This window comes from Saccharomyces kudriavzevii (assembly GCF_947243775.1).
Source record: "Saccharomyces kudriavzevii IFO 1802 strain IFO1802 genome assembly, chromosome: 16".
Taxonomy (NCBI): domain Eukaryota; kingdom Fungi; phylum Ascomycota; class Saccharomycetes; order Saccharomycetales; family Saccharomycetaceae; genus Saccharomyces; species Saccharomyces kudriavzevii.
The window spans coordinates 331,473-357,178 of record NC_079287.1 but is presented as its reverse complement, the minus strand read 5'-3'; the positions used below and the strand labels follow the sequence as shown (position 1 = coordinate 357,178).

Here is a 25,706-nt window from a genome sequence, read left to right as displayed (position 1 = left end):
TAGTATAGGAACGGCTAACAGCAAGTAAGAAGATTATATCATTTGTATGACCACGAAATAGTATACACATGAGACCACGTAACCAAGGCTTTTTGGTTTTAGGTTTTACTTACTCGGTGCTTCTAACTAGTCTTGCCACATTTTGTTGGTTGCACGACAATAAATCATTACTGCACTACTGGTGTGTACTACTGCTATGTCCTGCGACACTTTGGCTATGGGCACTCATTTCCTGGTGCGATAGCGAAATGTTTGGAAGCAGTAAAGATGAATGAACATTTATAGACTTTATTTACAGGCTTCTAGTGCATGACATGGCCTGGCATCATCATGCGCAAGTTTATTTACGTATACAGGTACCTAATATCGCCACTTTTTAACGCATTTTTATTATGAAACATTTCTGCTTCCCTATTCTCAAGATCAAAACTTGATCATCTATCAGGTAAGGAGCCCAATTAGAGACGTCCTCTTTAATTCTGATCCTTGAAGAATGTAAGTACACGCTTCCTTGAGAGAGTTTCCTTCTGGCTTCCGAAACTGAACAGTCTGCTAGTTTACAGATCAGCTTGACTAAGCTGTCTTTCCTATCAGCAGATTGTAAAATTTTGGCTTTTTTACACAGTTCAATCAATTTAGTGGCAGATAAGGTGACATCATAACGCCCAAATATAACGTTAGAGAGTGTCTCCGAGTCTGAACCGGACCCAACTCCATATAACATGTCAGTAACTTCTTTGGCCAATACAGTTTGGCCGTAACGTAAATTGGGCGATTTATTATGCGATTCTACAACTGAAGTGATCACATTTGGATCTAAAAAGGTAAAGATATTCAAGAACTTGAGCACATCAGCGTCTAGGGTGTTGAAGAAAAATTGGTAAACGTCATATGCTGTATTTACAGAAGGGTCAATAAAAACAGCATTACCTGCACTCTTCCCAAATTTCTCCCCTGTCGCCGTCGTCAATAGGGGCACGGTGACGCCAAATGGTAGACCATTCTTCTGCGTAGGCTGTAATCTATTTATAAGATCTATCCCAGCGGTAATGTTCCCCCATTGGTCGTTGCCGCCGACTTGTACACGTACATTTTCTTCTTTGTACAAATAATAGAAATCATAAGCCTGCAGAATTTGATAGGTGAATTCGTTAAACCCTAGACTATTTTGGGTCTGTAACCTGGATGAAACTGAATCTCTCGCTAGCATTGACTGCACCCTAATGTGCCTACCAAAATCTGCCAAGAAATCCAGCATTTTGATATCTTTCCACCAGTCGAAATTATTTCTTGGCGTGTATTTGCCAGGAGAAGAAAATTCCGTGACATTATGCCGATTGTTATAATATTCCAGCCCATGTTGGAAGAATCTCCTTAATTGTTGCGATATTGATTTAACGTTGCTTTGTCTAACATCGTTCTTCATAAGGTCTCTTTCGGATTTCCTTCCACTAGGATCCCCGACTTTCCCTGTTGCTCCACCTATGACAGTCACAATGTCGTGCCCTTTTACGTAAAAGTGTAATAGAACCATCAAGGGAACTAGATTGCCTAGGTGCAATGACTGGGCAGTGGGATCCACACCACAATAAAGCTTGATCTTCTCATCGCCTTTCAACCTCGTCCAAAGGACATTCTCTGGCTGTGAGACATGACAAACTAAACCTCTTTGTTTGAGTTCGTCTATGATATTATCGCTTCGAGAATTCGATGTGTCTTGTGGCTCCGAAGGTCCAACCGTATGTGAATAAAATCGAGCCTTGCGCCAGAGTGCCGCACTTAATCCATAATCAGTCACTAACCTCTTAATCTTAGTACTATTCAGCACATGACTAAAAGTTCGTATTTCGAGCATGGTTGAAGATATCTGACTGTAACCGGCTGTGTTCGATAAAAAGCTGGTGCTCCTTTCCCAGCCTCATCCCAACCACTTTTTATTTTCTTTTGAAAACTCCCGAACAAGACCAACAATAATCGATTAGATCCCACTACTTTTGCTTGAAAGGAAGCAAACAGTACGAGATCATATACAGGTTACTAGAGCAATAAAACAAGATGCCACCTCTTCCACAAAATTATGCCCAACAACAGCCTTCAAATTGGGACAAATTCAAAATGGGGTTGATGATGGGTACTACTGTCGGTGTTTGTACAGGAATTCTGTTTGGAGGATTTGCCATCGCAACTCAAGGTCCCGGCCCCGACGGTGTAGTTAGAACCCTAGGGAAATATATTGCTGGTTCAGCAGGTACTTTTGGGTTATTTATGTCCATCGGATCTATCATTAGAAGCGACAGCGAATTGACTCCAATTTCCAATCCTAACTTGAACCTACAACAACAGGCAAGGCTTGAAATGTGGAAACTGCGTGCCAGATATGGTATACATAAGAATTGAGAGGAAAATCTGCATATTCATTCCCCTTTCATTCATTTGTTTCGTATGCACAGCTACATATCTCCTTATTTTTTGTTTTTATCTATGATATGTATTCACCTGTTTATAATTCTATCAACCCCATGTATTTATCTTTAAATTAATGAGGCTCATTTAATTGGTAGATTTGTATGTGTGGGACACACGTATAATTCACTAACTCTCACTCTTCTTTATCTGAGTGGGGGCAACAACGGCAAGAGTATAAAATAAAGTCTTCATCGAAAGAATCAGCTGCATTTGCAAACTTTTAGAGAAAAGTCAAAGGTTAGAGAGAGTTAAAAACTAGAGTACATAATAAACAACATGCTGAAGAGAAGTTTTAATGTACTTACTGTTGTAAATAGGATCAGATTATCTTCTAATATAGGCATTGCATGCTACCACAGGAGCCTCCTAAGCCAACAACAAACATCCACTCCAGCATCGCCGCGGAAAGAAATCAAGAGCTTGGAAGACCTGGCTGACTTGAATTCCCTGGATGGTGTTGATACTGAACTAATACGTAATCTGATTAACGAGCGCACTACAGAACTAAATATCAAGAATGAATTGAATATGCTCAGGAAATTTTCTGCAGAGGAAGAATTAGGCCACGAAAGCCCAATGAAGAAGTTTGTTAGACCCCTCTGGATGTTTATATTAATGGGATCTTCTGTATATTTATTACTTCATTACACATGGTGGAAGTTAGAATATGACGAGAGGGAAAACGAGTTAAAGAAAGAAGTAGAAATCTTGGAATGCCAATTGAATGAGTTAATCTCTCAGGATAAAAACCGCGACAGTGGTAGAAGTAACGACGATTCGGAATCAGGTAATGCCAAGCCTTGGTATAAAAGGTTGTTTTAGCAAGATCCCGCTGTCCGATTAGCTTCGTCTCGTTCTTAAATATATCCTTGTCTGTATAAATAACTTCACATTAATCATGTTAAAAGGTCACTACCATTTTTGAAAAGTTCAGGTAAAAATAAGTACAATGATCCATTAAAAGCTTTTGGAGAGCTACTTATATATTATGTAAATTTGTTATTTTTGGTTAAAACGCATTCACCAGGTCTTGATGGAATGCTATATATACTGAAGGTTCCATCATCCGAGGCAACATAAACTTGATTAGGAAATTCGTCAGGAAACCCTAAACAATTTCTGTTCGATTCGTTAACCGATATGTGAGCGAAATTACGACTCAGATTTTGGTTTGGTATCGAGGATTTTATTTTTTTGGAGAAATAGTTTGCAAGTCTTGGTTTCGATATGGATGTCTCTTTTGTACTGGGGTTAGAATTTGCAGCTAATATCTCTTCCTCTTCATTCCACTGGCCACTGCCTGAAGCATCTCCGGTAAGGCTGTTAGCCATTTCATCAAGCTTGAAAAGATGAATAGTGTCTGTATCACCTACACATCCAATCATGGTCATACTCTTATCGAAAACCAGCTGATACAAATTGCATAATCTGGTACCGCGCCTAAATTCTTTAAACAACGATCTCGAAGACATATAATCAGAATCTACCCCAGTATGAAACACCCTTATGATAGTTCCCTTATCCGAGGCAGTCGCAAGCAATTTGCCATCATGACTCACCGCTAAACAAGCTATATTCCCCTTATGTACAGAATTCAAGTAGTTAATCGGCGTCACATTCAGGGTATCATAGACTACCACATCATACAACGCTTCTGAGTTGGGTTTGTTCTTCTTAGGGGAGCTGTATGCAGTAAAGCACAATATACTTCTATCATCGTTACTCAAAACCATTCTTGGCCTTATTCTACTTCTCAAAGAGTTTCTTCTGCTTCTCACGCTAGGATTAGAACCATTCGTGCCCTTTTGTGTGGCATTTGATAGTAAATTACTAGCAGTCCTGTTCAACTTCGCAGAGTCCCCTTCTAAAGTACCGACATTTGAAGTATTTACGCATGAATTGGCCTGAGACCTCTTATAGTGATCTTCCCAAAGATCGATTGTTTCCAATGGCTTCATGCAAGATATATCATAGATAAAGATTTGGTCACTTTCAAGTAGCACGCACATTCGTTTCCTATTCATAACCACATCGACTATTTCATGTGGGAAGACTATTTCACAAATGGTAGATTTTCTTTTCGTGTTAACAATCTTCAGCTTTTTGCCTTTGTTTAAACCTTGCCCTCTATCTGCAATTGCTATAAGGCTGGTTGAAAATAGCATTTCAATGACAAACTCTCCTTCTTTGAGTATATTTCCTGAAACAAGAGCATTATCTTCGTTATCTTCTTCTTCTTCTTCCGTATCGCCACGGTCGCGAGAACCACTGCTTATCAATATGCTGTCCTCGTTACTTCGTGATTCTGGAGTCGCAGCTATGTCACTGTTGTTTGAATTTTTGTTTTTCGAATTCTTGGTATCGATTTCAAAACATTTACCAAAGGGGTCACAATTATAAATCGAAATCTGATGCGATGATGCGGCCACCACACAGCATGTGGCATCTTGATTGAACTGTAGTACTTTCATTTTCTATTTTCTTTGGCTAATACGTAATATAGAGGACCGTAATTTCTTTTTGGTAATCAAAACTTCCCTCTAGCTTCTTCTTCCTTAATGATAGTAGTCATTCATTTTACATTTTATTTTTTGGCATCCTAGCCGGTACCTTTTTTTTTTTTACCTTACAAATGTCACCATTTTGAAGTCAAGGAAAAAGGTGATGGATATATAACAATTGTACGTAAGATACGGTAAATAAGAAAAAAAATACAATGATTACATTTGTCAATAAGAGATTATCATATGCGCTCGTAGATTGAACAGGAATTTTCAATATTCTAACGATATCTTGGTCTTCTTGGCCGGTTCATTATGTGAAGTGCCATGTGGACTATCTGATTGCGAGTGCGAGTGTGATTGTTCCGAATTGGAAGAACCTTCCGCATCATCCACAGGTATACCCCATTCTTCAATCTCAAACTTCTTCCTGCCGTTTCTAAAGGCCCATTCAGACTTCAGGACTCTCATTTCGCCACGATCTGTGAAAACAGGTAACTTTAATATGTGGACGAGGCCGTGTTGAATCTTGCCTGGTTGGGACTTATAGACACGTTCTAAGAACTGGGACATCTCTTGGTTGAAGGGTTCCAAATCAATAACAGAGTCAAACATGTTCCTTAATAGTACCAATAAAGGAGGCGAGATAATGTCTATGGATATCGAGGCAAACAGCACGACCCTTTCATCGTATTTTTTGACTAAACTTCTAACACCGTGCAGGAGCCCGATAACTTCAGCCGATGCAAACATTTTGGGCGGATACATTGCCGGATGTAGCAAGGAGGGAATAACTATTCTTACCAGCTTCTTGTCGTTCTTTTTAATGATCTGTTCCATTTGACCCAGAATGTTGGAAATAGGCTGACTTGGAGCGATAAAGGTTAGTTCAGATGCTATGGGAGCTGGCATAAGACGGGATGTAATTTCAAACTGATGGTTGTAGTCCTTGTACTCGGAATTTTGTTGTATGTCGTCTCTGTCAGGAGACCCCAGTCTCTTTTCGTCCGCCAGTTTATACTTCCAAGCAATTTTCAGATCCTTATACCTTGAAGGCGTAGATCTTTGAGTTTGGTTCAAATTTTGGACCGTGACCTTCGATTCCTCTTCAGAGATCAGGTTTTTCTTCACTTGCTTACGCGACCCCTTGTAGATACCAGGTAACTCCTTAGCGAACATTTGATTGAACGACAGGACGATGACATGAGTGTCACCATTTCTAATTTTATCAGCACCACTGTCTGCGATTCTATTATGAACAATTCCCTGTGCCGCGAACAATTTACCAAGGATAGAATGAAACTCAGTTGTGGTCTGTTCCTCTACCAGTAGGGAATTTCCCAGGGGCAAACCCATATGACCCAGTATATTGTCCAAATCGGCACTCCCGGTAGAAGTGGTAGGTTGAGATGTTGCAGGAGAAGGTCTTATACCAACGTGGGTGCTGTCCAACGAGCTCGCTGTCTTGGGCTCGTCCGCAATATTCAACTTTTTCAATATCGCAGTAGTTTCAGGCAATGAAAAGTTGCCAGGTACTCTTCTGTTGGGTGCTCTCAATGGCATTGAAGAGTTCCTCGGAGTGCCTCTCACCAGTGGGCTTCTCGGCCCGCTACCTCTATCATTCAGCACCTCTCCTCTTTTGCGAAATGACATGCCAGCACACAATATCTTATTTCAATAGTTTCACCGATGTAGCGGCTTTCTGCATACTGCCTGAACCACCTGGGCTCATCGACAACCTCAAAATATCATTCTCGTTAAGTAATAAAGCTCATCGCGCGTTAGCGTTACTTTACCCGGTCTGATGTCAAAATTCCACCAGTTTTAGCTACTGGTACTTGGCCACTGGACCAAAGAAAGGAAAACTTATGATCTGCCCATAGCCTTCGTCACTTTTTACACTTGGGAAGGGGGAGGGGTGCTCTGTCAATGTAAATGGAGGAACTGTGCAGCAAGAATGCATATCTCGATAAAGAATGCATAGACACTGTCTTCGAAGCGTTTTTACGTCGGTAATCTACGACAGACATGCTGACGTACTTTTCAAATGTTCAGAACGTTTTGAACTTCAAAAAGTCAAGTACAAACAAGTGAGGATGACATTCTAAAATGCGAACAAGCGTCATGGCTGCTTCGCTTACCCGCTCACCATACACCAAGATTAGTTGAGATCCATCAATGGCATGGTGAATTGTTTTAGAAAGCAATTATGGGTCTGTTTGCCAAGGAAAAGCGAAGGCCTCTTTTGTAGAGATCTTGCTATGATTAGATCTTGCCATGATTAGATCTGTCTTTCTAGATATTTACAGTACTTGGTGACCTTTTTTTTTGTTTTTCTTTTTTCTTTACTGTCGTTAAACGGTTTTTCCGAAGATTTACTGATGATGCAGAACAAAAATTGGTTATGAGAAAATAGTGAAAAAGTTAGAAACTCGGTTTTCCAGGAAGTCCCATGCCTGTATGTGCTGCAAATGAATTTTGTGACCCGCTATGTGCAAATGAGACCCCTGCTTCATAGGAGGCTAGCACTTCCACATCAATCAAAATTATGCGGACTGCAAACACCGTGGTTGTCGTTCAAAAGGCATATTTCCCAAAAGCCACGCCCCACACAAAAATTCTCGAGGAAATACGCACGTATACTTATACTGTCGGTCCTGGTACCTTACACCGGATATGCTTTTTATGTGTCCTTAGCAACAATGAAGCAAATTGACTTAAGAAATGAAATGTGTCAAAGGCTAGAGGATGATAATGGCGAGGTCACTTACAAAGGATCTTTGTTGAAATACAGCCCATTGGAAGTTATGGGTAGGTTCGAAAACCCATTCGAAGAATACAGAATTCAAACTGTTTTCGAATTCTTCGCTAACAGAGTGTTCGAACTATTTGAAAGAAATAGAGGAGGTATCCCGCCTGATGTGCATCAGATGAACAAGCTAATGCCCGTCCATAAGCCCACTTGGGGCCCGGATCTAGTTGACATTGACCCCGCGGTCGAAATTGGAAGACCTTTAGAATGTAAAGTGCTAGACGAACCACATACGTCGACCGCCATAGTAGAAATTGAGGGCTCAAACAATCCCGTCTATAACACGTGGTTAGGCCAGTCTTGTAATTACACGGTCTATAACGGATTGAGGATACTCACAGACCCTCTGTTCAGTGACTATCTTATTCATCAGACATTAGGCCCTAAAAGAATCACGCAGATGCCGTCTGAGATTACAGAGGTCCCTAAGCCAGATATTATCCTCGTTTCTCATAATCACCCTGACCATCTAGACTCGCAAAGCTTGGAATACTGGAGTGGCGAGAACTCTCCCTTATGGATAGTACCCAAAGGAATGAAATCGTACATGACCAGCAATGGCTGTGAAAACGTCTTGGAGTTATCATGGTGGGAAACTTTGCAAGTAAAGAAAAACGACGAAGTATACCACATATCTGCAACGCCTGCCATGCATTGGTCAGGAAGATCGCTTTTAGATACAAATAAATCTCTATGGTGCTCCTTTTTATTAACTCATCACGGAGTTCCTATACTTTTCCATGCCGGCGACACTGGTTATGTGAAAGACTTATTCGTAAGAATCAAAGACCGTTTTGGCAAAGGCTGTAAATTAGCATTGCTGCCATGCGGACAGTATTGCCCCGAATGGCATCAAAAGCCGCGACATGTTAACCCTCATGAAGTTCTTAAGATTATGAAAGATTTAGAAGCCCAAAATGTATTGGGTGTCCATTGGGGCACTTTTGTACTAAGTGGAGAATATTTCTTGGAGCCAAAGGAAAAATTAGAAATGCTGGCTGAATGGGGTGGATTTAAAGACCGTTGTTACTGTCCCGAGCTAGGCAAGACAGAATGCTTTGATTAGTTTTAACCTTGGGCTTTGTACTGTAGTCTCCATGTAAATAGCGGTAAGTTACAGTGAACTTGATACATGAAAAATCCACGTACTATAGATGTTATAACTTAATGATTTTCTGATTTTATAAACTTTTCTATGATATGCAACACGGTTCCTTGAAAAATCAAACAATTTTTCTTGGAAGTAAAGGTCAATAAGTGAATATCTATTATCATTTTCTCCATTTATACACAAGATAAGATACATAGGTAATAATATTTACAAGAAAACCTACGTAGCTGTTCTAACAGCGCTACTTTGTCGTTTCTCTACAATTTCGCATCTTTGACTTTGTCTCACTGTTTGGAACTGCTGTATTTGATATTATAAGCCTTTAAGATGTCTTCAGATATTACACTTGGACTCTTGACAACTAAATCAGCTCCGGTGATACTTTTGGGGAAAGCAATCACATCCCTTATACTCTCGGTCCCGCAGATCATAGCACACATTCTATCAAAACCGATCGCGAATCCAGCATGCGGTGGTGTTCCCATATCAAAAGCGTCTAACAGATGGCCAAATAGCTCATATGCATTATCTATGTTCAAAATGTTCTCGAAAATATAGTCTTGCAATTTTGGATCGTGAACTCTTGTGGAGCCGCCGCCTAGTTCTACGCCATTAACCACGAAGTCATAATGTTGACCCAAACACCTTGTCGGGGTCTTCTCCAATTTTTCGTAGTCATCAAGCTTCACCATCGTGAAAGGATGATGTGTAGAACATAGCTTGCCCCTTTCGTACTCCGGATATGCATACTTTTCTTTTTGATCAGGTTTTTCTTCAAGCGTAACAGGTGAAAATAATGGGAAATCAACAATCCATGAGGCGACATCTTTATCTGTACTGTAATAAAGAATCTTTCCATTCTCACTTTGCAATACTAGCTGTCGCAACCTTCCCAGAGGAGTAGGATTCTCAAAAATGGAGTAATTTGGTTCTCTTGTGCACCCGCATACAATGTCGCCTTTTTGTAATTTCAGGAATTTGGTTATCAAGTGAGGGTTCTCAAAAGTAGCAATCGCATGAAAATCCTCAAACCAGTTTGACTGAGCTTGTTCATCACTTTCAATCGGAAGTACGATTGGGACTCTATAGTTGTAGTTATTGTCATTTGTCAAGAAAGACCAACGTTCTTTATACTCCTCCATATTTGAAAAGGCATTTCTCAAAATCATTACTTCAAAAACCGGAAATTTTTGGTTCAAATGGCTGAATGCATTGAACTCAGCTAAATTAATAATTTTCAAATCTGGCGCTCTCAAGTCTGGTTTGTCAATACCGTATTGTGTCATTGCTTGCTCATAAGACATACGAAATAGCGATACTGTACCGTCCTCTTTTTTCAAAGGTATCAAGACCCCACGGTTGTCTAAAGTGTATAATTCTCCCTTTTTAGAGAATTTGCTCCACACATCAGAAACAATCTTCTCAATGACTTTCATAACGTCTTCGGAATCAGCGAATGCCATTTCCATGTCAACTTGTGTGAATTCAGGTTGCCTATCCGCTCTCAAGTCTTCATCCCTGAAACATCTCGCCATTTGATAATATTTGTTAATGCCGCCAGCCATGAGGAGCTGCTTGTATTGTTGAGGGCTCTGATTCAGAGCATAAAACGACGGCTTGCCATCAGATCTCTTCGTCCTTGTTGGAACCAAAAATTCTCTTGCGCCTTCTGGGGTAGCTTTGAATAACATTGGAGTCTCCACTTCCGTAAAATCCAAATCATTAAAGGAACATCTTATTTCCTTCGAGATCGAGGATCTTTTTTTTAAAAATTCCTGGAATTTAGGATTTCTTAGTTGCAAATATCGAAACTCAGGCGGGTATACAGCTGAAGATTTGAAATCCTGCAGTTGCGCAGGTTTCTTATTGGAGACATTTAATACAGTAATGTCTTCCAACTGCACTTCATACTTATCTGCTTCCTCATTTGATAGTTTTCTCTTAAAAGAGAGTACTCCCTTGGCCTGGATCACATCCTCTAAAGTGAAGCCTTTTAGCAAAGACTTGCTGTCCACCAATTGAATGGTATCACCGTTGCAGTCCCTTAAAAGTCCAAAAACCAAATTTTTTCCAATTTTTTTGGGCTTCTTCTCCATCCACCCATTTATCACTACTGTTTGTCCATTGGGTAGCCCTTTCAACTGTTTGATAACCGAGGTACTTTTTACAAACTGGAACTTTTTTTTAATGGCACTAGCTTCTGGGAAATCAGTCAAACGTCTAATGACTGTCTGTAGGCAAACTTTGGAACGGACCAGCATGGTCAAAGCTTATAAAGTTCAAATATCCCCAAAAATCATGTAGCAGGCAAATTTAGAATGAGAATAACCTATGAATAATGAAGAAAGGAAATTTCCGATGACATTGATTACACTCCTTTCCCAACTTCACCCTATTATTGTACTCTGGCACGGCAATGTGATTTCGAAAATTCATTCAAACTTTGCAAGCAAGAAAAAGAAAGCAAAATATTTCACTTGCCATTGACAACTAAGATGGAAAATTTAAGTCACGGCTTACTTGAAATTGGCAGTGAAAAAAACTAATGAACCCTATTAATTCTCTAGCGTTTGATCTTCATAGTGTCAAGCTCGCAGACCCAAATTCAGATACTACTGTGCTGTCAACTAGCAATACTCCAACGATGAACAATACTGCACCTTTACAAAGGACCGTCTCTCTTGTGGATTCCATTGGCATCCAAAGAGCGTCATCCCCATTTGTACCAGCAGACAATAATGTAATTGATGGGGCTGCTACTGTTTCGATCAATGCATATGGTCCTGAAATTACTGGATCTAACCTACAGATACCTATCAATCAAGAAGGCAGTAATGCGTTTAATGCGGCATCTAATTTACATATGAGCGCCAACAGTCCTTCTATCATCAATAGTCAATCGAAGGTGTTACCAAATATGAGCTCCTGCCTTTTTCATCCAACGGGGCTTGCCCCCAATGTTAATAACCAACCTCCACCTCCTGGTATAGAGTCACAGTGGAAATATATTGACTCGAATGGTAATGTTCAGGGACCTTTTGGTACCAATAATATGTCACAGTGGTATCAAGGAGGGTATTTTACTCCAACCTTGCAGATTTGCAGATTAGCAACATCCGTTGAGCCCTTTGGTGTAAATGATCGATTCGTCACCTTAGGTGAATTAACTACCCTGGTTAACAATTATCAGGATCCGTTTGCCACCTTTGATTTTATTGTAATCACAGCCTTGAATGATGCTTTACCTATCGTATCAAATGTATCAAAAGACCAAAAGGTTGAAACAAGAAATTTGAAACCCGCAGCTAATGTGCATAGTGATGATTTTACGTACGAGGAAATCCTGGGGCTTAAGTATGAAGATGGAAGCTACTATCGGGAAACTCAAGTTTGGGTTCCTGTTAACGGCCGTCATATCATGAAAGTAGAGCACATACCAGAGAATTTTAAAAAACCTGCACCTGCAACCGAACTTGCCACTAGACTTGAACAGAAAGCTGTCCAAGGTGAGGAAAACTTTCAAGATAAGCGAGAAGCACCCCCAGAAGCATGTAAGACTCTTCCAAACAAAACGAGTGGAGAAGAGCACATAGTGAACACTTCCACTGAGGAAAATCAAGAAGTTCGACATGCGGAGGAAAAAAACATTCCATCCGATCAAATTCAGCCAAAGGATGAAGAACCAGACGTTAAAGATAGGATGTCAGATATCAAGGAGCCAGAAAGCTACGACGCGACCCAAATCTCTTTTGAAGAACAGAAAAGGTTCGCGAAATCTGAACTTATGGCTCAAAAACTACTCGAAGAGCAACGGAGGCAAGAAGAAGAAAAGAAGAGTAGAGAAGAACAGCGTAAGTTGAAAAAGGAAAAGAAGTTAAGGCAGAAACAGAAAAAGGAAGAAGATAAATTAATGAAGAAGAAGAAGGAAGAGGGTAAATTAGAGAAGGAAAAGCATAAGGAACTGTTAAATAGCATTTTGGATGGTCAAATGGTCGCCTCACCGACTGAAAGTCCCGTCACTTTCTCGAGCACCAATTTAGCTCCCTGGGCTAATAAACAAAGCGACAATGTCATTTATAATCAGATTCCCTCGGCATTAGAAGATTTGAAGAAGAATAACTCCTTTAAGAAAGAAAAAAAACCTAGCCGTACTCAGTTAGACCGCGAAGAAGCACTAAAATTACAAAAGGAAATATTAGGCTCCACGCAAACTCAGCCGACCGCCCGCACTGGTTCGGTTTGGGGCATAAAACCACATCAGCCAGTCAAGCTTGACATTAAAGAAGAATTGATGAAGAGCTCAAACAACAGAAACGATCAACCTGCAATTAGCAAGCTCAAAATGGCCAAGAATGGCGACACCAAATCGGATTCTACTTTTATTGAAGAGCAGAAAAAGTTGTGGGAACAAGTTCAAAAGAAATCCAAAAAATCAAATCGAATTAACTCGCTAGATGATTTTGTTTCAGGAACACCTTCCCCATCTTCCTCAGCATCCAACTTTTCAAAGGGTAGTAATGCCTGGACTACGGTTTCTTCTAAGAATACCACCAACACAACCGTCGCCCCTGTTTCTCTAAATCAATCAAGATCATTTGTTAGTCCCGACAGATTACGTTCTTCCGGAGCAACAACCACTATGACAAAAACTAAGGCAGGTGGAAAGAGTAAGCAAATTGGTTCATCTACTAGTATCCCTACTCTAAAAGCACGTCAAGTTAAAGCGTCACGAGTTCCCGCCTATCCTGGCAATGCTTCAGTCTCTAAGCGTCAGGAATTCTTAAAATGGTGTCGGTCTCAATTAAAATTAAACTCTAGCGCTCAACCTGATAATGTTTTAGAAATGTTACTAAGCTTGCCCCCAGGTTCAGAGTCCAAGGAAATTATTGCCGACACCATATATTCCTATAGCTCAACCATGGATGGTAGAAGATTTGCCGCTGATTTCATCAACAAGCGTTTAAAATGCGAAGAACAGATTAGCGATCCTTTAAGCTGGAGTGAAGTATTAACTATGCCTGAAGGCAGCTCTGAAGATTGGGAATTTCAAATTGTCGGTAAGAAGAAGGGAAAACGGTTTTGACGCTGTTTTTTCCATCATGCTTGATTGCTGTATATGTATATATCTCTGTTAAACGTATAAACTAGTACAATCCGCCATCTACCTGTATAATTAATTCAAATTAGATATCTTAGTAGTTCAGCATCGTACTGAAAGCATTATATTTTTGTATTGACGCTTCAAACTCGGGCAAGTGCAACTGCCCTTGCGCTGATGGGCTTTGACAGCATAATTTAAGCTACTTCAGACTGGACATATTGAATATATCTGAGGCTCTCAAAATTACCATTTCAACTCAATCGTCCCCATGAATGGTCTTTTAACAAGTATGGTGCCGGTCCTCAGGCCAGTAGACGTGTAATCACTTATTACGTATATTTCTTTTTCATTTTTTCATTTTTTTTTCAAAGCGATGAAAAAAAATTTAACAAAGATGCTTCTAGAAGATTCCTTTCTCGAAGAGCAGTACTTCTTGTTGGGTTAATGTTGGTGATAAAAATTACAGTTTACTTCAAACTCTTTCTGTCTTGACTTTCTCTAGCTTATAATTAAAATCTTTCTCATTCTTATTCTCCGTCTTAATAGCTCTAAGCAAAAAGTACATTGACATAAAACATTTCCTTTGAAAAATGAGTACTCCATTTGGTTTAGATTTAGGTAACAATAACTCTGTCTTAGCTGTTGCTAGAAACAGAGGTATTGACGTCGTCGTTAATGAAGTTTCCAACCGTTCTACTCCTTCTGTCGTTGGTTTTGGTCCAAAGAACAGATACTTGGGTGAAACTGGTAAGAACAAGCAAACTTCCAATATCAAGAACACCGTCGCCAACTTGAAGAGAATTATTGGTTTGGATTACGACCATCCAGATTTTAAACAAGAATCTAAGCATTTTACCACCAAATTGGTTGAATTAGACGATAAGAAGACCGGTGCCGAAGTTAGATTTGCTGGTGAAAAGCATGTTTTCTCTGCTACTCAATTAGCTGCCATGTTCATTGACAAAGTCAAGGACACTGTCAAACAGGAAACCAAAGCTAATATTACCGATGTTTGTATTGCTGTCCCAGCTTGGTACACTGAAGAACAACGTTACAACGTTGCTGACGCTGCTAGAATTGCTGGTTTGAACCCTGTTAGAATTGTCAACGATGTTACCGCTGCCGGTGTTTCTTACGGTATCTTCAAGACTGATTTACCAGAAGGTGAAGAAAAACCAAGAATTGTTGCTTTCGTTGATATCGGTCACTCTTCCTATACCTGTTCCATCATGGCTTTCAAGAAGGGCCAATTGAAGGTCTTGGGTACTGCCTGTGACAAGCATTTCGGTGGTAGAGATTTTGATTTGGCTATAACTGAACACTTCGCTGACGAGTTCAAGTCTAAGTACAAGATTGACATCAGAGAAAATCCAAAGGCTTACAACAGAATTTTGACCGCAGCTGAAAAATTGAAGAAGGTCTTGTCTGCTAACACTAATGCTCCATTCTCTGTTGAATCCGTCATGAACGATGTTGATGTATCTTCTCAATTGTCTCGTGAAGAATTGGAAGAAATGGTCAAGCCATTGTTGGAACGTGTTACTGAACCAGTCAGCAAAGCTTTGGCTCAAGCCAAGTTGACCGTTGATGAAGTCGACTTTGTTGAAATTATTGGTGGTACTACCCGTATCCCAACTTTGAAGCAATCAATTTCTGAAGCCTTCGGAAAGCCTTTGTCTACCACTTTGAACCAAGACGAAGCCATCGCTAAAGGTGCCGCTTTCATTTGTGCCATTCACTCTCCAACTTTAAGAGTTAGACCATTCAAGTTTGAGGATATCCATCCTTACTCTGTTTCTTACTCTTGGGACAAACAAGTCGAAGAAGAAGACAGTATGGAAGTCTTCCCAGCTGGCTCAACCTTCCCATCTACTAAATTGATCACTTTGAACCGTACTGGTGACTTTTCAATGGCTGCTAATTACACCGATATCACACAATTACCAGCAAGCACCCCAAAACACATTGCTAACTGGGATATTACTGGTGTTCAATTACCAGAAGGTCAAGACTCTGTTCCTGTTAAGTTGAGATTGAGATGCGATCCATCTGGTCTACACACTATCGAAGAAGCCTACTCCGTCGAAGATATTGAAGTTGAAGAACCTATTCCATTGCCAGAAGACGCCCCAGAAGATGCTGAACAAGAATTCAAGAAGATTACCAAGACCGTGAAAAAGGATGACTTGACCATCGTCGCACACACTTTTGGTTTAGACGCTAAGAAGTTGAATGAATTGATTGAAAAGGAGAACGAGATGATTGCCCAAGACAAATTGGTTGCCGAGACAGAAGACCGTAAGAACACTCTTGAGGAATATATTTACACATTACGTGGTAAGTTGGATGAAGAGTACGCTGCATTTGCTTCCGATGCCGAAAAGACCAAATTGAAAGGTATGTTAAACAAAGCCGAAGAGTGGTTATACGACGAAGGTTTCGACTCCATCAAGGCTAAGTACATTGCCAAATACGAAGAATTGGCCTCTTTAGGTAACATGATTAGAGGTAGATACTTGGCTAAGGAGGAAGAAAAGAAGCAATCCATAAGATCCAAGCAAGAGGCTTCTCAAATGGCTGCTATGGCTGAAAAGCTGGCTGCCCAAAGAAAGGCTGAAGCTGAAAAAAAAGATGAAAAGAAAGATACCGAAGGTGATGTCGACATGGACTAATGCTGAATTATAGTAAAAAAATTAAAAATGCTTTTTGCTCTTTCTTTCCATTTGTTTAACTCACTTTGATACATTTTTTTTTGATATCGTTTCTGTATAGTTAATAAAGAATCAAAAATATAATATAATATAACTGAAAAATTTTATGAATATATATGTATGTGTGTGTGTTAAACAAGGATGCCAATGCGTGTTCACACATTAATTTCTTAAACTTTTATAAATAAGATGTATGCATGCTCATCTCTCTCCATCTATCATAATCAGTCAGGGTTGAGTTAGACGAAGATATTATATATATGATTTGAGTATAGTCTCTTTGATCACACCAGAGCTGTTTTCTTTTTCAATTCTTCTTGTCGGTGGATCTTTTGTAACCTTTTCTTTGATTCAAACTCGGCAAACACTTTGACATAAACGGGAATATCTTCCCAACCTTCATCACTATCTAGTCCATCAATCGACTGGTTTCCTCCTTTTCCCTCTTGTTCGTGTTTGTGTCTCAAAGCAATATTTTTTTTTTTAGCTGTCAAGACACTCTTGGGTAGGGGCGCTTTTCTTTTGGGAAACAAACCTTTGATTAATGATAAATTGTGAGGCTGCTCTACTGTCATACCATCGATTTCCTGCTTTTTTTTCTTCAACTCGACAGGGACGTTTTCCATGTTCAACAATCCCAGAGGTGGATTCCAGTTTTTAGGCCACATTTCCTGGGTTCCCTTGATCTTTTCCGCAGCTTCTTTCCTTCTATGCTTCCAGTCTCTCAAGTCTTCACTATATATTTCCCACACACAATTAACACATCCTGACATGCAACAATTATCAGGTTCTTGCGGCTTCGCAGGTACTTGAACACCTGCTATTTTCCTCATTCCGCCAGTAAGTACTCTACTTGTAGATTTTGGTGGTTCACCCTTCAAGCGACCCCCAAAAACGGTGGACATTCTCTCTTCGGCAGAGGTAGAGATATCTTGAGTGTTTCCTTCAAAGGTCATATCTACCTTTGAGTATCTGGTGAAACTGCGAACAGGATACAGTCTATTAAGTATTGACCATCCGTGACTTCTTAACATTTTGCACATTCAAATGACGTTTCTACCTTGTGTTAGCCACATACACGCACATACAAACACAATGTGACCTGCTAGGGTTCTTATTACTGTTTCTATATTAATCTATGTTATCTATGTATATAGGCTCGGCCATGTCGGGGCAGAAAGATATCTTTTTTTTGAATTGGAGTACTAATTCGGGCTTATGACACCTGTCCACGACACTGCTCGATCATATATTCTAGCTCTTCAAGCTCCCGTTTCATTTTGTTCTTCACATTAAAGGGTTCGAAGAGTCCCAACAGATAGCTGCTGAGGTTCAGACACTGCTCATACTTGCGCTGGTAGAATAAACGATGGCAGAACCCACTAAGCACTTGTCGTTGGTGCTTGTTGGAAATATCGTACTTGCCATCTCGTATGTCAGCTAGAGGATCTACTTTATCCATCCAGCCAACCTCTGTCCGCACAGGGCCTTCTTCCACTTGAAAGTAGTGTCGCAACTGCTGCCCGTACTCTTCTTCTGTCTGACCTTTACGTATTTTAGTCTTCCCTGTGGATTTTCTCACGATTACTTCACCTGTTCTGCCATCTAAAGAGATTGGCTTGATCACTGATTGGTCTTTTTCGCCATTGGGCTTCCTAGAACTTGTGTTGCGGAGTTTTTCCATTGCTGTCGTTGTCTTGCTTTTGTCGAATAGCATCACCCATCAACACCATCTTTCCAATCAGGATACATTTCATAGAGCATTTTTTTTCAATTGCGACGAAGCGATGCCTTTCTGAGCTTGCTATTAAGGTATAGCTGGCAATTGCAGGTAGTGTAGGCCTTTGAGATGGTACAGCATTACAGTTAGCACAGTTCAATGGGACTAATGGCAAAAAGAATGCCTTTAGTGGGAAACTGATAAGTTATGGAGGCCACAGATGCAGTTAAAAATCTTGATTCTCGGATCTGATGGTGCCGCCAGGACCACGATATCGCATCATTTACAATTGGGAGAAGGTATGACGACAAAACCTATAATACGATTCAACGTAGAGACATTGGGGTATAGGAATCTGAAACTTGATGTATGGAATCAAAGAGGTACAAGGCGTGCTGACGTTGTTATTATGACGATGCTGCATTATCGCTTCTTGCCAACAAACAAGATTAATTGAGTGCGCTAAGCGTTTCCAACGTAACTACGAAGCTGAACTTTATCAGCTTAAGAGAACGTAGTTGGTTGGCGTCAGCTGCCATCAAGAGAGAAGGTATTACTGGAAGCCTGACCAGGTTTTTCACTGATGTCACCAAAGAGGAAGAAGCCTCATCAAGACGGAAGCCGTCTGCAGGATCTATGGTAACAGTGCATGTACATGATGGATTTTTATATATAATATAGCTGAGACTATTTATGCATCAATTATGTATCAATGCCTAAGGGCAACGAAAAATAAACAATGCCGAATATATGAGGGGAAATAATATCCTCTCACTCGTTCGAAGGGAAAAGTAGGGGATCTTATAAATTATAGAACATATCATCTCTGAGGAGAACTGAACGACCACCAAAACACAGAGAAGGAAGAACAAATTCACTGACCAAATGGCATTTTTAAGGTTTGCATTTAGAAACTCTTGGCGATACTATAGTCAGTCAACGCGGCACTTCCATAAAATCCCTGTAGGACGGCTGGTGATACCTACATCTGCTGCCCTATATCTAACACACGACGCCATTTCAAAACAATGCAGTTTGATATATAATGACTCTTTAAAGCCAGATCCTAAAGGTGACACTTTCGAAATGGGCCTCTACATATCTTCTGAAAATGAACTGCAAGAAAAGATCAAAACATTTAGGTCTACTAAGATCACTGGATCGCGTAATAAGCTAATAAGGTGCCTAAGAATTTTTTGGTTTGGCTTCAATGATAGAATTGTTGAACCAATATGCACTGTTTTAAGATTTCTAGAGATTTCCGCCATTTTTTTACCCGTTCTTTTATTGTATCCTATATCGTGGTTTGGCCATAATCTCAAAGTTACAGGTACCAATATAACTGAGACTCGCGGCTCTTTGGTATGGTGTCAATTACTGCGCAAGGCATTGGAATTGGCTGGTCCGAGTTTTATTAAGCTTGGACAATGGGCGGGATCGAGAACAGATATTTTTTCTCATGCCCTGTGTCATGAATTGGGCAAATTGCATAGCAATGTATCTGCGCATTCCTTGAGTTTTACCCTTAAAAGGCTTTGCCAATCATTAAAAGTTGACAAGATTGAAGATGCCTTCGATGAGTTCAATCATACGCCAATAGGAGTTGGATCCATCGCCCAAGTTTACGTGGGCGAGTTGTCTCAGGAATATATTGACAAATATGATAACATACAAATCGGTAAGGACGGTAATCGCTGGTGTGCAATCAAGATTTTACATCCGAATGTAAGGTCCCAAATCCGAAGAGATTTGAAGATAATGAAATTTTTTGCTGACACAATAAATTGGATCCCGACCATGGAATGGTTGTCTCTGCCCAATGAAGTGGAACAATTTTCCATATTAATGAATATTCAGCTGGACTTAAGAATTGAGGCGTTAAACCTGCAAAGATTTAATGAGAACTTCAAGAATTCTATTCAGGTGAAATTTCCTAAACCATTTCTCCCCTTATCAAATAGAGACGTTATGTTTGAAGAGCATGTATATGGTCTTTCTATGGAAAAATTTTTGTCCACAAAAAAGGAGCTTAATGATGTTGAGCTTTGTAAGAAGGTCAGCGATCCTTTTGTTGACGCATTTTTACAAATGTTAATCCTCGATGATTTTGTTCATGCTGATTTGCATCCAGGGAATGTTATAATTAGGTTCGTCAAGACGAACAAATATGGGACAAATATCATATCCTCTGAACTTGAATCTTTCCGGATTACACATGCCTTAAGAAGAAAGGTTGAGGAACACGAAAATCACGATTTTGTTGCTGAGTTGAAGTCTATATTAACAAATTATACGCCCCAAATATGTTTCATCGATACTGGAATAATTACAGAACTGAATGAAAAAAATAGAATCAATTTCATAGCGTTATTTAACGCGTTGGCACGATTTGATGGTTATAGAGCGGGCGAATTGATGATTGAAAGGTCAAAAACCCCAGAAACAGCCATTGATAAGGAAGTGTTTGCATTCAAAGTAGAAAAGTTAGTAGATAAAGTTAAGCAAAGGACATTTACACTCGGAACTGTTTCTATTGGTGACTTGCTTGACCAAATGTTAAGTATGGTAAGATCACATCACGTTAGAATGGAGTCTGACTTTGTTTCCGTGGTTGTTGCTATCTTACTCCTGGAGGGGATTGGGCGACAGTTAGATCCAAATTTGGATTTATTCGAAAGGTTCGTATTTTGTGCATTTATTAATTGTTTTGAAGAGTAACACTCCCATATGTTTTTATGGGAGCATTTTCTTCTTTCCATTATTTTGAGTTGTTATTGACATAACTTTACTAACAAAAACGCATATCTCTTTGTAACTTTCTTTCGTAAACAGTTCGCTTCCTATATTACGTGAGTTTGGTTTTAAGCGCGAAGCCAAAAGTCTCTTAAAGGATGCAAGCACATTATCAATGCTCAAGATATGGGTTGGTTTAGAAGTGCGTCAATTAATGCATCTTTCCATGAAACAAATCTATGATCTTGTCAGGACGGACCAATTGTGTCCTAATTATTAATATTCTTTCTTTGGTACTACTTATAATTAAAGAATTCCACGTGCTCGTATGTGCACTAATGCTACAAGCTCTTGCACATGCCGTCCCGAATATTTAACAGTCCAAAATAAACAACTAAGCATATATAAATAGCACATGAAAATACTGAGATTATTCCATCTTCACACTAGACAAGTGTAGTTACTATCTACTCTTTGTGCTTTTCAAATAGGCATTTCTGCAGACCCTGTTTGTGATTATTTGATATCGCAAAAGTAAATTAGGAACGAAGAGTAAGAGAATTGTTTTTAGAACGTGCACGATAAATCAAAAGAGAAATATTGCTTGGTAGAAATAAAAGAAAGAGCAATTTCTTATGAAGTGAGACGAATATAAAATTGAAATATTGCCAATTATTGTACTCAATAAGAAAAGAGAGCATAAATTAAAAGTAAACCAAAAAAGGGAAAACCCCAATTATACCACATAAAAATAGCCGCTAGCTCCAATAACAACTGTATTGGAACTATAATATATCCATATACTGAAGCAATACCATTCATGAAGTTTGGGAAAACCTTTGCCAATCATCGGACTCCAGAGTGGTCAACTCAATATGTTGGCTACAAATCACTCAAGAAAATGATAAAAGAAATCACAAGGCTTCAGGAGAGCATGTACAGAACTTATAACAAGAACAATTATGATGGAACTGGGCCACCAACTAAAATGAGAGATTCATCCAATAGTGCTCAAAACTATCTAGACTCTCCGAAAATTAAAAAGTTATTGGGGTCATTTTTCTTTGCAATCGATAGGGATATTGAAAAAGTTGACTCATTTTATAATTCCCAGTACGTTGAGTATAAAAAAAGATTTGAAAGATTACTCTCATCTAATCAATTCAATGAAATTAAACTAACCTTAGGAGTCAATGCCAACGCTGAAGATGCAGTAGTACAAACCTTACTCGCGAAGGATTCGAGGGAGATGAATAGGCTTCTTAGAGGTGCGAGCCAATCTAACCGCATACCTTACCACAAAGATGACCTAGTCGAAATTCAATCTATATTAGCTGAATTGAGAAATCAATTTAGAAATTTAAAATGGTACGCAGAATTAAATAAAAGAGCCTTTAGTAAGATCTTAAAAAAGTTGGATAAAAAAGTTGGTACCAATCGCCAAGTATCAACCATGGAAACTAGAATCTTACCGCTACCATTCGCTGATGATTCTTTCATAACCAAGGATTTGAGTTCGCTCAAAACAATTTGGGAACAAGTGACGCTAAAAATAAATCATTACGAAACGGTGATAAAGGATTCCTCACCCAACAGTAATGCAGGTGAAAATATGGAATTTTTCAAAATTATTTCCGTTTTTATAGAGGAAGATGATAGCAAAGGATTAATTAGGGAGCTAACGAACTTATACTTGGAATTACCTTTGGTTCCAACAAGAATTATGATTAATGTTTTGAATAAGGCTGCAATATCTAAATCTTTGGCATGTGTCGATGCGATTTTAAAGGTCATTCCGTCCCTAAATGATTCAGATGATATTAATAAGAGAAATTTTTTCCATCATCACGTAATTGCAATTGGCAAGTTGATTGGGAGGCAAGATGTTTTAGGGAGAAAGAGGAAAACACAGCCTTCCAAATACACCAATAACGATGGAGAGATTATAACCGAATTGAAGACTTTGCATATGACCTTATCTGTTTTAACAGATTCCGATGCTGCTGTGGAGAAGGAGAAAAGTTTCGCCGATTCACTTTCCTATATCCTGAAGGAATTACCAGTTCATTTAATACCATGCCTCTTTCAACACGATAACTATAAAAGAACCCCTTTGCATTACTCTTGTCAATATGGCTTATCCGAGATTACGGCATTGATTATCAAGCTAATGAAGGAATGGAATATCTGGGATGAATTTCCTATTGATGATGCCTCCGTGTTTGGAGATTCGGAATCTTTGACACCTTTGCATTTGAGTGTGTTAGGTGCCCATCCTAGAACTGCAGAAGTTTTATTGCAATCCTTGAATCCAAATGTGAAGTTGAGAAGTTCAAGTTTGTTACATTTAGCTACTGAATGGAATAATTATCCCCTTTTACATGTCCTCTTATCTTCCAAAAGATTTGATATAAGCTATCAAGACAACGAACTACATGAAACGCCAATATATCTTGCTTGCAGATTGAATTTTTTTGAGGCTGCTGTTTGTTTACTATACAACGGAGCAGATCCTGAAATAAGGGAAAAAATATTTGGCTGGACGCCTGTGTTTGTTGCAGCCGCTGAAGGGTTTAAGAACATTGTTAGTCTCTTAATAGATAACCATGCGGATTTTGATATTGAAGATGAAGGTGGATGGACGCCGATGGAACACGCTGTATTACGTGGTCATTTAGATGTTGCTGATATGGTCCAAATCAAAGACGTATTAGTAACACATCCTCATTCACAGTTAAACAGTAGCAATGAAGATAAAGAAACATTAAATCAAACCAATACCGAACGATTGAATGGCCGAAGTGGAGACGGAAATGGAGTGAATAAAGGATCTTTGGGAAAACTAGCTGGGCCAATAAAGTCATATGGGCATAGGTTTTTAAATAATAGTGAATCACTGATATTGGTAACGTTGGGGAGTAACGACACAAGAAATGAAGGTCCCTCGATTTCTTTAAACCAAGAAGTACTAGCAAAGATCATTGGTTTGGAAACTGATTGTGCGTTATCACTAGTAATCTCATGCACCGATTCGATTGATAAGCCATCTGTGCTTTTAGATTTACCATTAGAGGACACTGTAGATGCGGTAGATTTTAAGGTACCTTTCAAAGTTGACTATTCTCATACACTATCCTTTGATATTGTTCCCACGTATGGAACACGTTCATTAGAACCGCACAATAAAGTGGATGGTCAAAACAATAATAATAATGACCACGTAATGGGGAGAGGTGTTTCCCTGTTAAATAAGTCATATAATTCTGTGGGAGTTAATAGGAGTGTGGTGAATGGGAACGTGACTACTCCCATCATTGCTAACCATACATTGGAGGTACTCGGGATGATAAGGTTTGAATATATTATTATAACACCATTTGAACATCCAAAGCTACCTCTAGAAAGGACAGAAACGTACTGGAAGTCTTTAGTGTCTACACGTGTTATAGGGCACAGAGGGCTGGGCAAAAACAACCCTAATAAGTCACTACAAATTGGGGAAAATACAGTGGAGTCCTTCATCATGGCAGCTTCATTAGGCGCATCGTATGTCGAGTTTGATGTCCAGTTGACAAAGGACAGCGTACCAGTAGTGTATCATGATTTCCTCGTAGCGGAAACCGGTGTTGACATTCCCATGCACGAGTTGACGCTAGAACAGTTCTTGGACTTGAACAATGCAGATAAAGAGCACATTCAAGGTGGATCAGGTCATTCAGCCCGCCATGTTAATGGGGTGGAAATGGCGTTGCAGAAGAACAGGAGACGCTCGGTAGATGATTCTGATGTTAGCACGTTGAGGAGAGCTTGGGACCTACATGACGTTGACCCGGAGGAGAGGGCAAAGAACTCCCATTGGTCCAACAATAGAATGAGGCTAACCAAGACGTTCAAGAAGAACAACTTCAAGGGGAATGCTAGGGGCCATTCGATAGCATCATCGTTCGTGACATTGAAGGAACTATTCAAGAAAATCCCAGCAAATGTAGGGTTCAACATAGAGTGTAAGTTCCCCATGCTTGATGAAGCCGAAGAGGAAGAACTGGGGCAAGTAATGATGGAGATGAATCATTGGGTGGACACTGTACTGAAAATAGTGTTTGATAATGCGAATGGTAGGGACATTATTTTCTCGTCATTCCATCCTGATGTTTGCATCATGCTGTCATTGAAGCAGCCGGTGATTCCAATATTATTCTTAACGGAAGGTGGGAGTCAGCAGATGGCCGATTTGAGGGCGTCATCGTTGCAAAACGGTATAAGATTTGCCAAGAAGTGGAATCTTTTGGGTATTGTATCTGCTGCGGCGCCTATCCTGAAGGCGCCACGATTGGCGCAAGTGGTCAAATCGAATGGCTTGGTATGTGTTACTTATGGTGTGGATAACAACGACCCTGAAAATGCCAGTATTCAGATTGAAGCTGGTGTGGATGCGGTTATAGTGGATAGCGTACTGGCAATTAGACGTGGGTTAACGAAGAAAAATGAAAAGTAACGAAATACAACATTAGTTTGTATTTTTCTCTGTTTATTCTTTAGTGTTTTTATGTA

The 25,706-nt window shown here is 39.6% G+C and overlaps 14 protein-coding genes across 14 annotated transcripts; 8 read left to right on the top strand and 6 right to left on the bottom strand.

The window, feature by feature from the left end:
• Positions 1 to 68: 68 nt before the first annotated feature.
• ERI1 (Eri1p) lies at positions 69 to 275 on the top strand (the record flags this gene model as incomplete). The annotated part of the gene is made up of 1 exon (XM_056231756.1): positions 69 to 275. The coding sequence occupies one exon, from the start codon at positions 69 to 71 to the stop codon at positions 273 to 275; it is 207 nt and encodes a 68-aa protein (XP_056085543.1).
• A 101-nt stretch (positions 276 to 376) lies between these two features.
• Positions 377 to 1,855, bottom strand: MSY1 (tyrosine--tRNA ligase MSY1; the record flags this gene model as incomplete). Its single annotated transcript, XM_056231755.1, has 1 exon — positions 377 to 1,855. The coding sequence occupies one exon, from the start codon at positions 1,853 to 1,855 to the stop codon at positions 377 to 379; it is 1,479 nt and encodes a 492-aa protein (XP_056085542.1).
• Positions 1,856 to 2,055: 200 nt separating this feature from the next.
• MGR2 (Mgr2p) lies at positions 2,056 to 2,397 on the top strand (the record flags this gene model as incomplete). Its single annotated transcript, XM_056231754.1, has 1 exon — positions 2,056 to 2,397. The coding sequence occupies one exon, from the start codon at positions 2,056 to 2,058 to the stop codon at positions 2,395 to 2,397; it is 342 nt and encodes a 113-aa protein (XP_056085541.1).
• Positions 2,398 to 2,742: 345 nt separating this feature from the next.
• On the top strand, positions 2,743 to 3,288 carry INA17 (Ina17p; the record flags this gene model as incomplete). The annotated part of the gene is made up of 1 exon (XM_056231753.1): positions 2,743 to 3,288. One exon carries the CDS (start codon positions 2,743 to 2,745, stop codon positions 3,286 to 3,288), a length of 546 nt encoding a protein of 181 aa, XP_056085540.1.
• A 164-nt stretch (positions 3,289 to 3,452) lies between these two features.
• On the bottom strand, positions 3,453 to 4,937 carry ATG21 (Atg21p; the record flags this gene model as incomplete). Its single annotated transcript, XM_056231752.1, has 1 exon — positions 3,453 to 4,937. The coding sequence occupies one exon, from the start codon at positions 4,935 to 4,937 to the stop codon at positions 3,453 to 3,455; it is 1,485 nt and encodes a 494-aa protein (XP_056085539.1).
• A 303-nt stretch (positions 4,938 to 5,240) lies between these two features.
• On the bottom strand, positions 5,241 to 6,620 carry ELP4 (Elongator subunit ELP4; the record flags this gene model as incomplete). Its single annotated transcript, XM_056231751.1, has 1 exon — positions 5,241 to 6,620. The coding sequence occupies one exon, from the start codon at positions 6,618 to 6,620 to the stop codon at positions 5,241 to 5,243; it is 1,380 nt and encodes a 459-aa protein (XP_056085538.1).
• Positions 6,621 to 7,438: 818 nt separating this feature from the next.
• FMP30 (N-acetylphosphatidylethanolamine-hydrolyzing phospholipase D) lies at positions 7,439 to 8,845 on the top strand (the record flags this gene model as incomplete). The annotated part of the gene is made up of 1 exon (XM_056231750.1): positions 7,439 to 8,845. One exon carries the CDS (start codon positions 7,439 to 7,441, stop codon positions 8,843 to 8,845), a length of 1,407 nt encoding a protein of 468 aa, XP_056085537.1.
• A 329-nt stretch (positions 8,846 to 9,174) lies between these two features.
• On the bottom strand, positions 9,175 to 11,151 carry MSD1 (aspartate--tRNA ligase MSD1; the record flags this gene model as incomplete). The annotated part of the gene is made up of 1 exon (XM_056231749.1): positions 9,175 to 11,151. The coding sequence occupies one exon, from the start codon at positions 11,149 to 11,151 to the stop codon at positions 9,175 to 9,177; it is 1,977 nt and encodes a 658-aa protein (XP_056085536.1).
• Positions 11,152 to 11,435: 284 nt separating this feature from the next.
• SYH1 (Syh1p) lies at positions 11,436 to 13,973 on the top strand (the record flags this gene model as incomplete). Its single annotated transcript, XM_056231747.1, has 1 exon — positions 11,436 to 13,973. The coding sequence occupies one exon, from the start codon at positions 11,436 to 11,438 to the stop codon at positions 13,971 to 13,973; it is 2,538 nt and encodes an 845-aa protein (XP_056085535.1).
• A 608-nt stretch (positions 13,974 to 14,581) lies between these two features.
• SSE1 (adenyl-nucleotide exchange factor SSE1) lies at positions 14,582 to 16,663 on the top strand (the record flags this gene model as incomplete). The annotated part of the gene is made up of 1 exon (XM_056231746.1): positions 14,582 to 16,663. One exon carries the CDS (start codon positions 14,582 to 14,584, stop codon positions 16,661 to 16,663), a length of 2,082 nt encoding a protein of 693 aa, XP_056085534.1.
• Positions 16,664 to 16,986: 323 nt separating this feature from the next.
• On the bottom strand, positions 16,987 to 17,736 carry DPC25 (Dpc25p; the record flags this gene model as incomplete). The annotated part of the gene is made up of 1 exon (XM_056231745.1): positions 16,987 to 17,736. The coding sequence occupies one exon, from the start codon at positions 17,734 to 17,736 to the stop codon at positions 16,987 to 16,989; it is 750 nt and encodes a 249-aa protein (XP_056085533.1).
• A 182-nt stretch (positions 17,737 to 17,918) lies between these two features.
• SKDI16G1670 (uncharacterized protein) lies at positions 17,919 to 18,419 on the bottom strand (the record flags this gene model as incomplete). Its single annotated transcript, XM_056231744.1, has 1 exon — positions 17,919 to 18,419. The coding sequence occupies one exon, from the start codon at positions 18,417 to 18,419 to the stop codon at positions 17,919 to 17,921; it is 501 nt and encodes a 166-aa protein (XP_056085532.1).
• An 888-nt stretch (positions 18,420 to 19,307) lies between these two features.
• On the top strand, positions 19,308 to 21,435 carry CQD1 (Cqd1p; the record flags this gene model as incomplete). Its single annotated transcript, XM_056231743.1, has 2 exons — positions 19,308 to 21,100; positions 21,255 to 21,435. The coding sequence occupies 2 exons, from the start codon at positions 19,308 to 19,310 to the stop codon at positions 21,433 to 21,435; spliced, it is 1,974 nt and encodes a 657-aa protein (XP_056085531.1).
• Positions 21,436 to 21,975: 540 nt separating this feature from the next.
• GDE1 (glycerophosphocholine phosphodiesterase) lies at positions 21,976 to 25,650 on the top strand (the record flags this gene model as incomplete). Its single annotated transcript, XM_056231742.1, has 1 exon — positions 21,976 to 25,650. The coding sequence occupies one exon, from the start codon at positions 21,976 to 21,978 to the stop codon at positions 25,648 to 25,650; it is 3,675 nt and encodes a 1,224-aa protein (XP_056085530.1).
• Between the last annotated feature and the right edge of the window lie 56 nt (positions 25,651 to 25,706).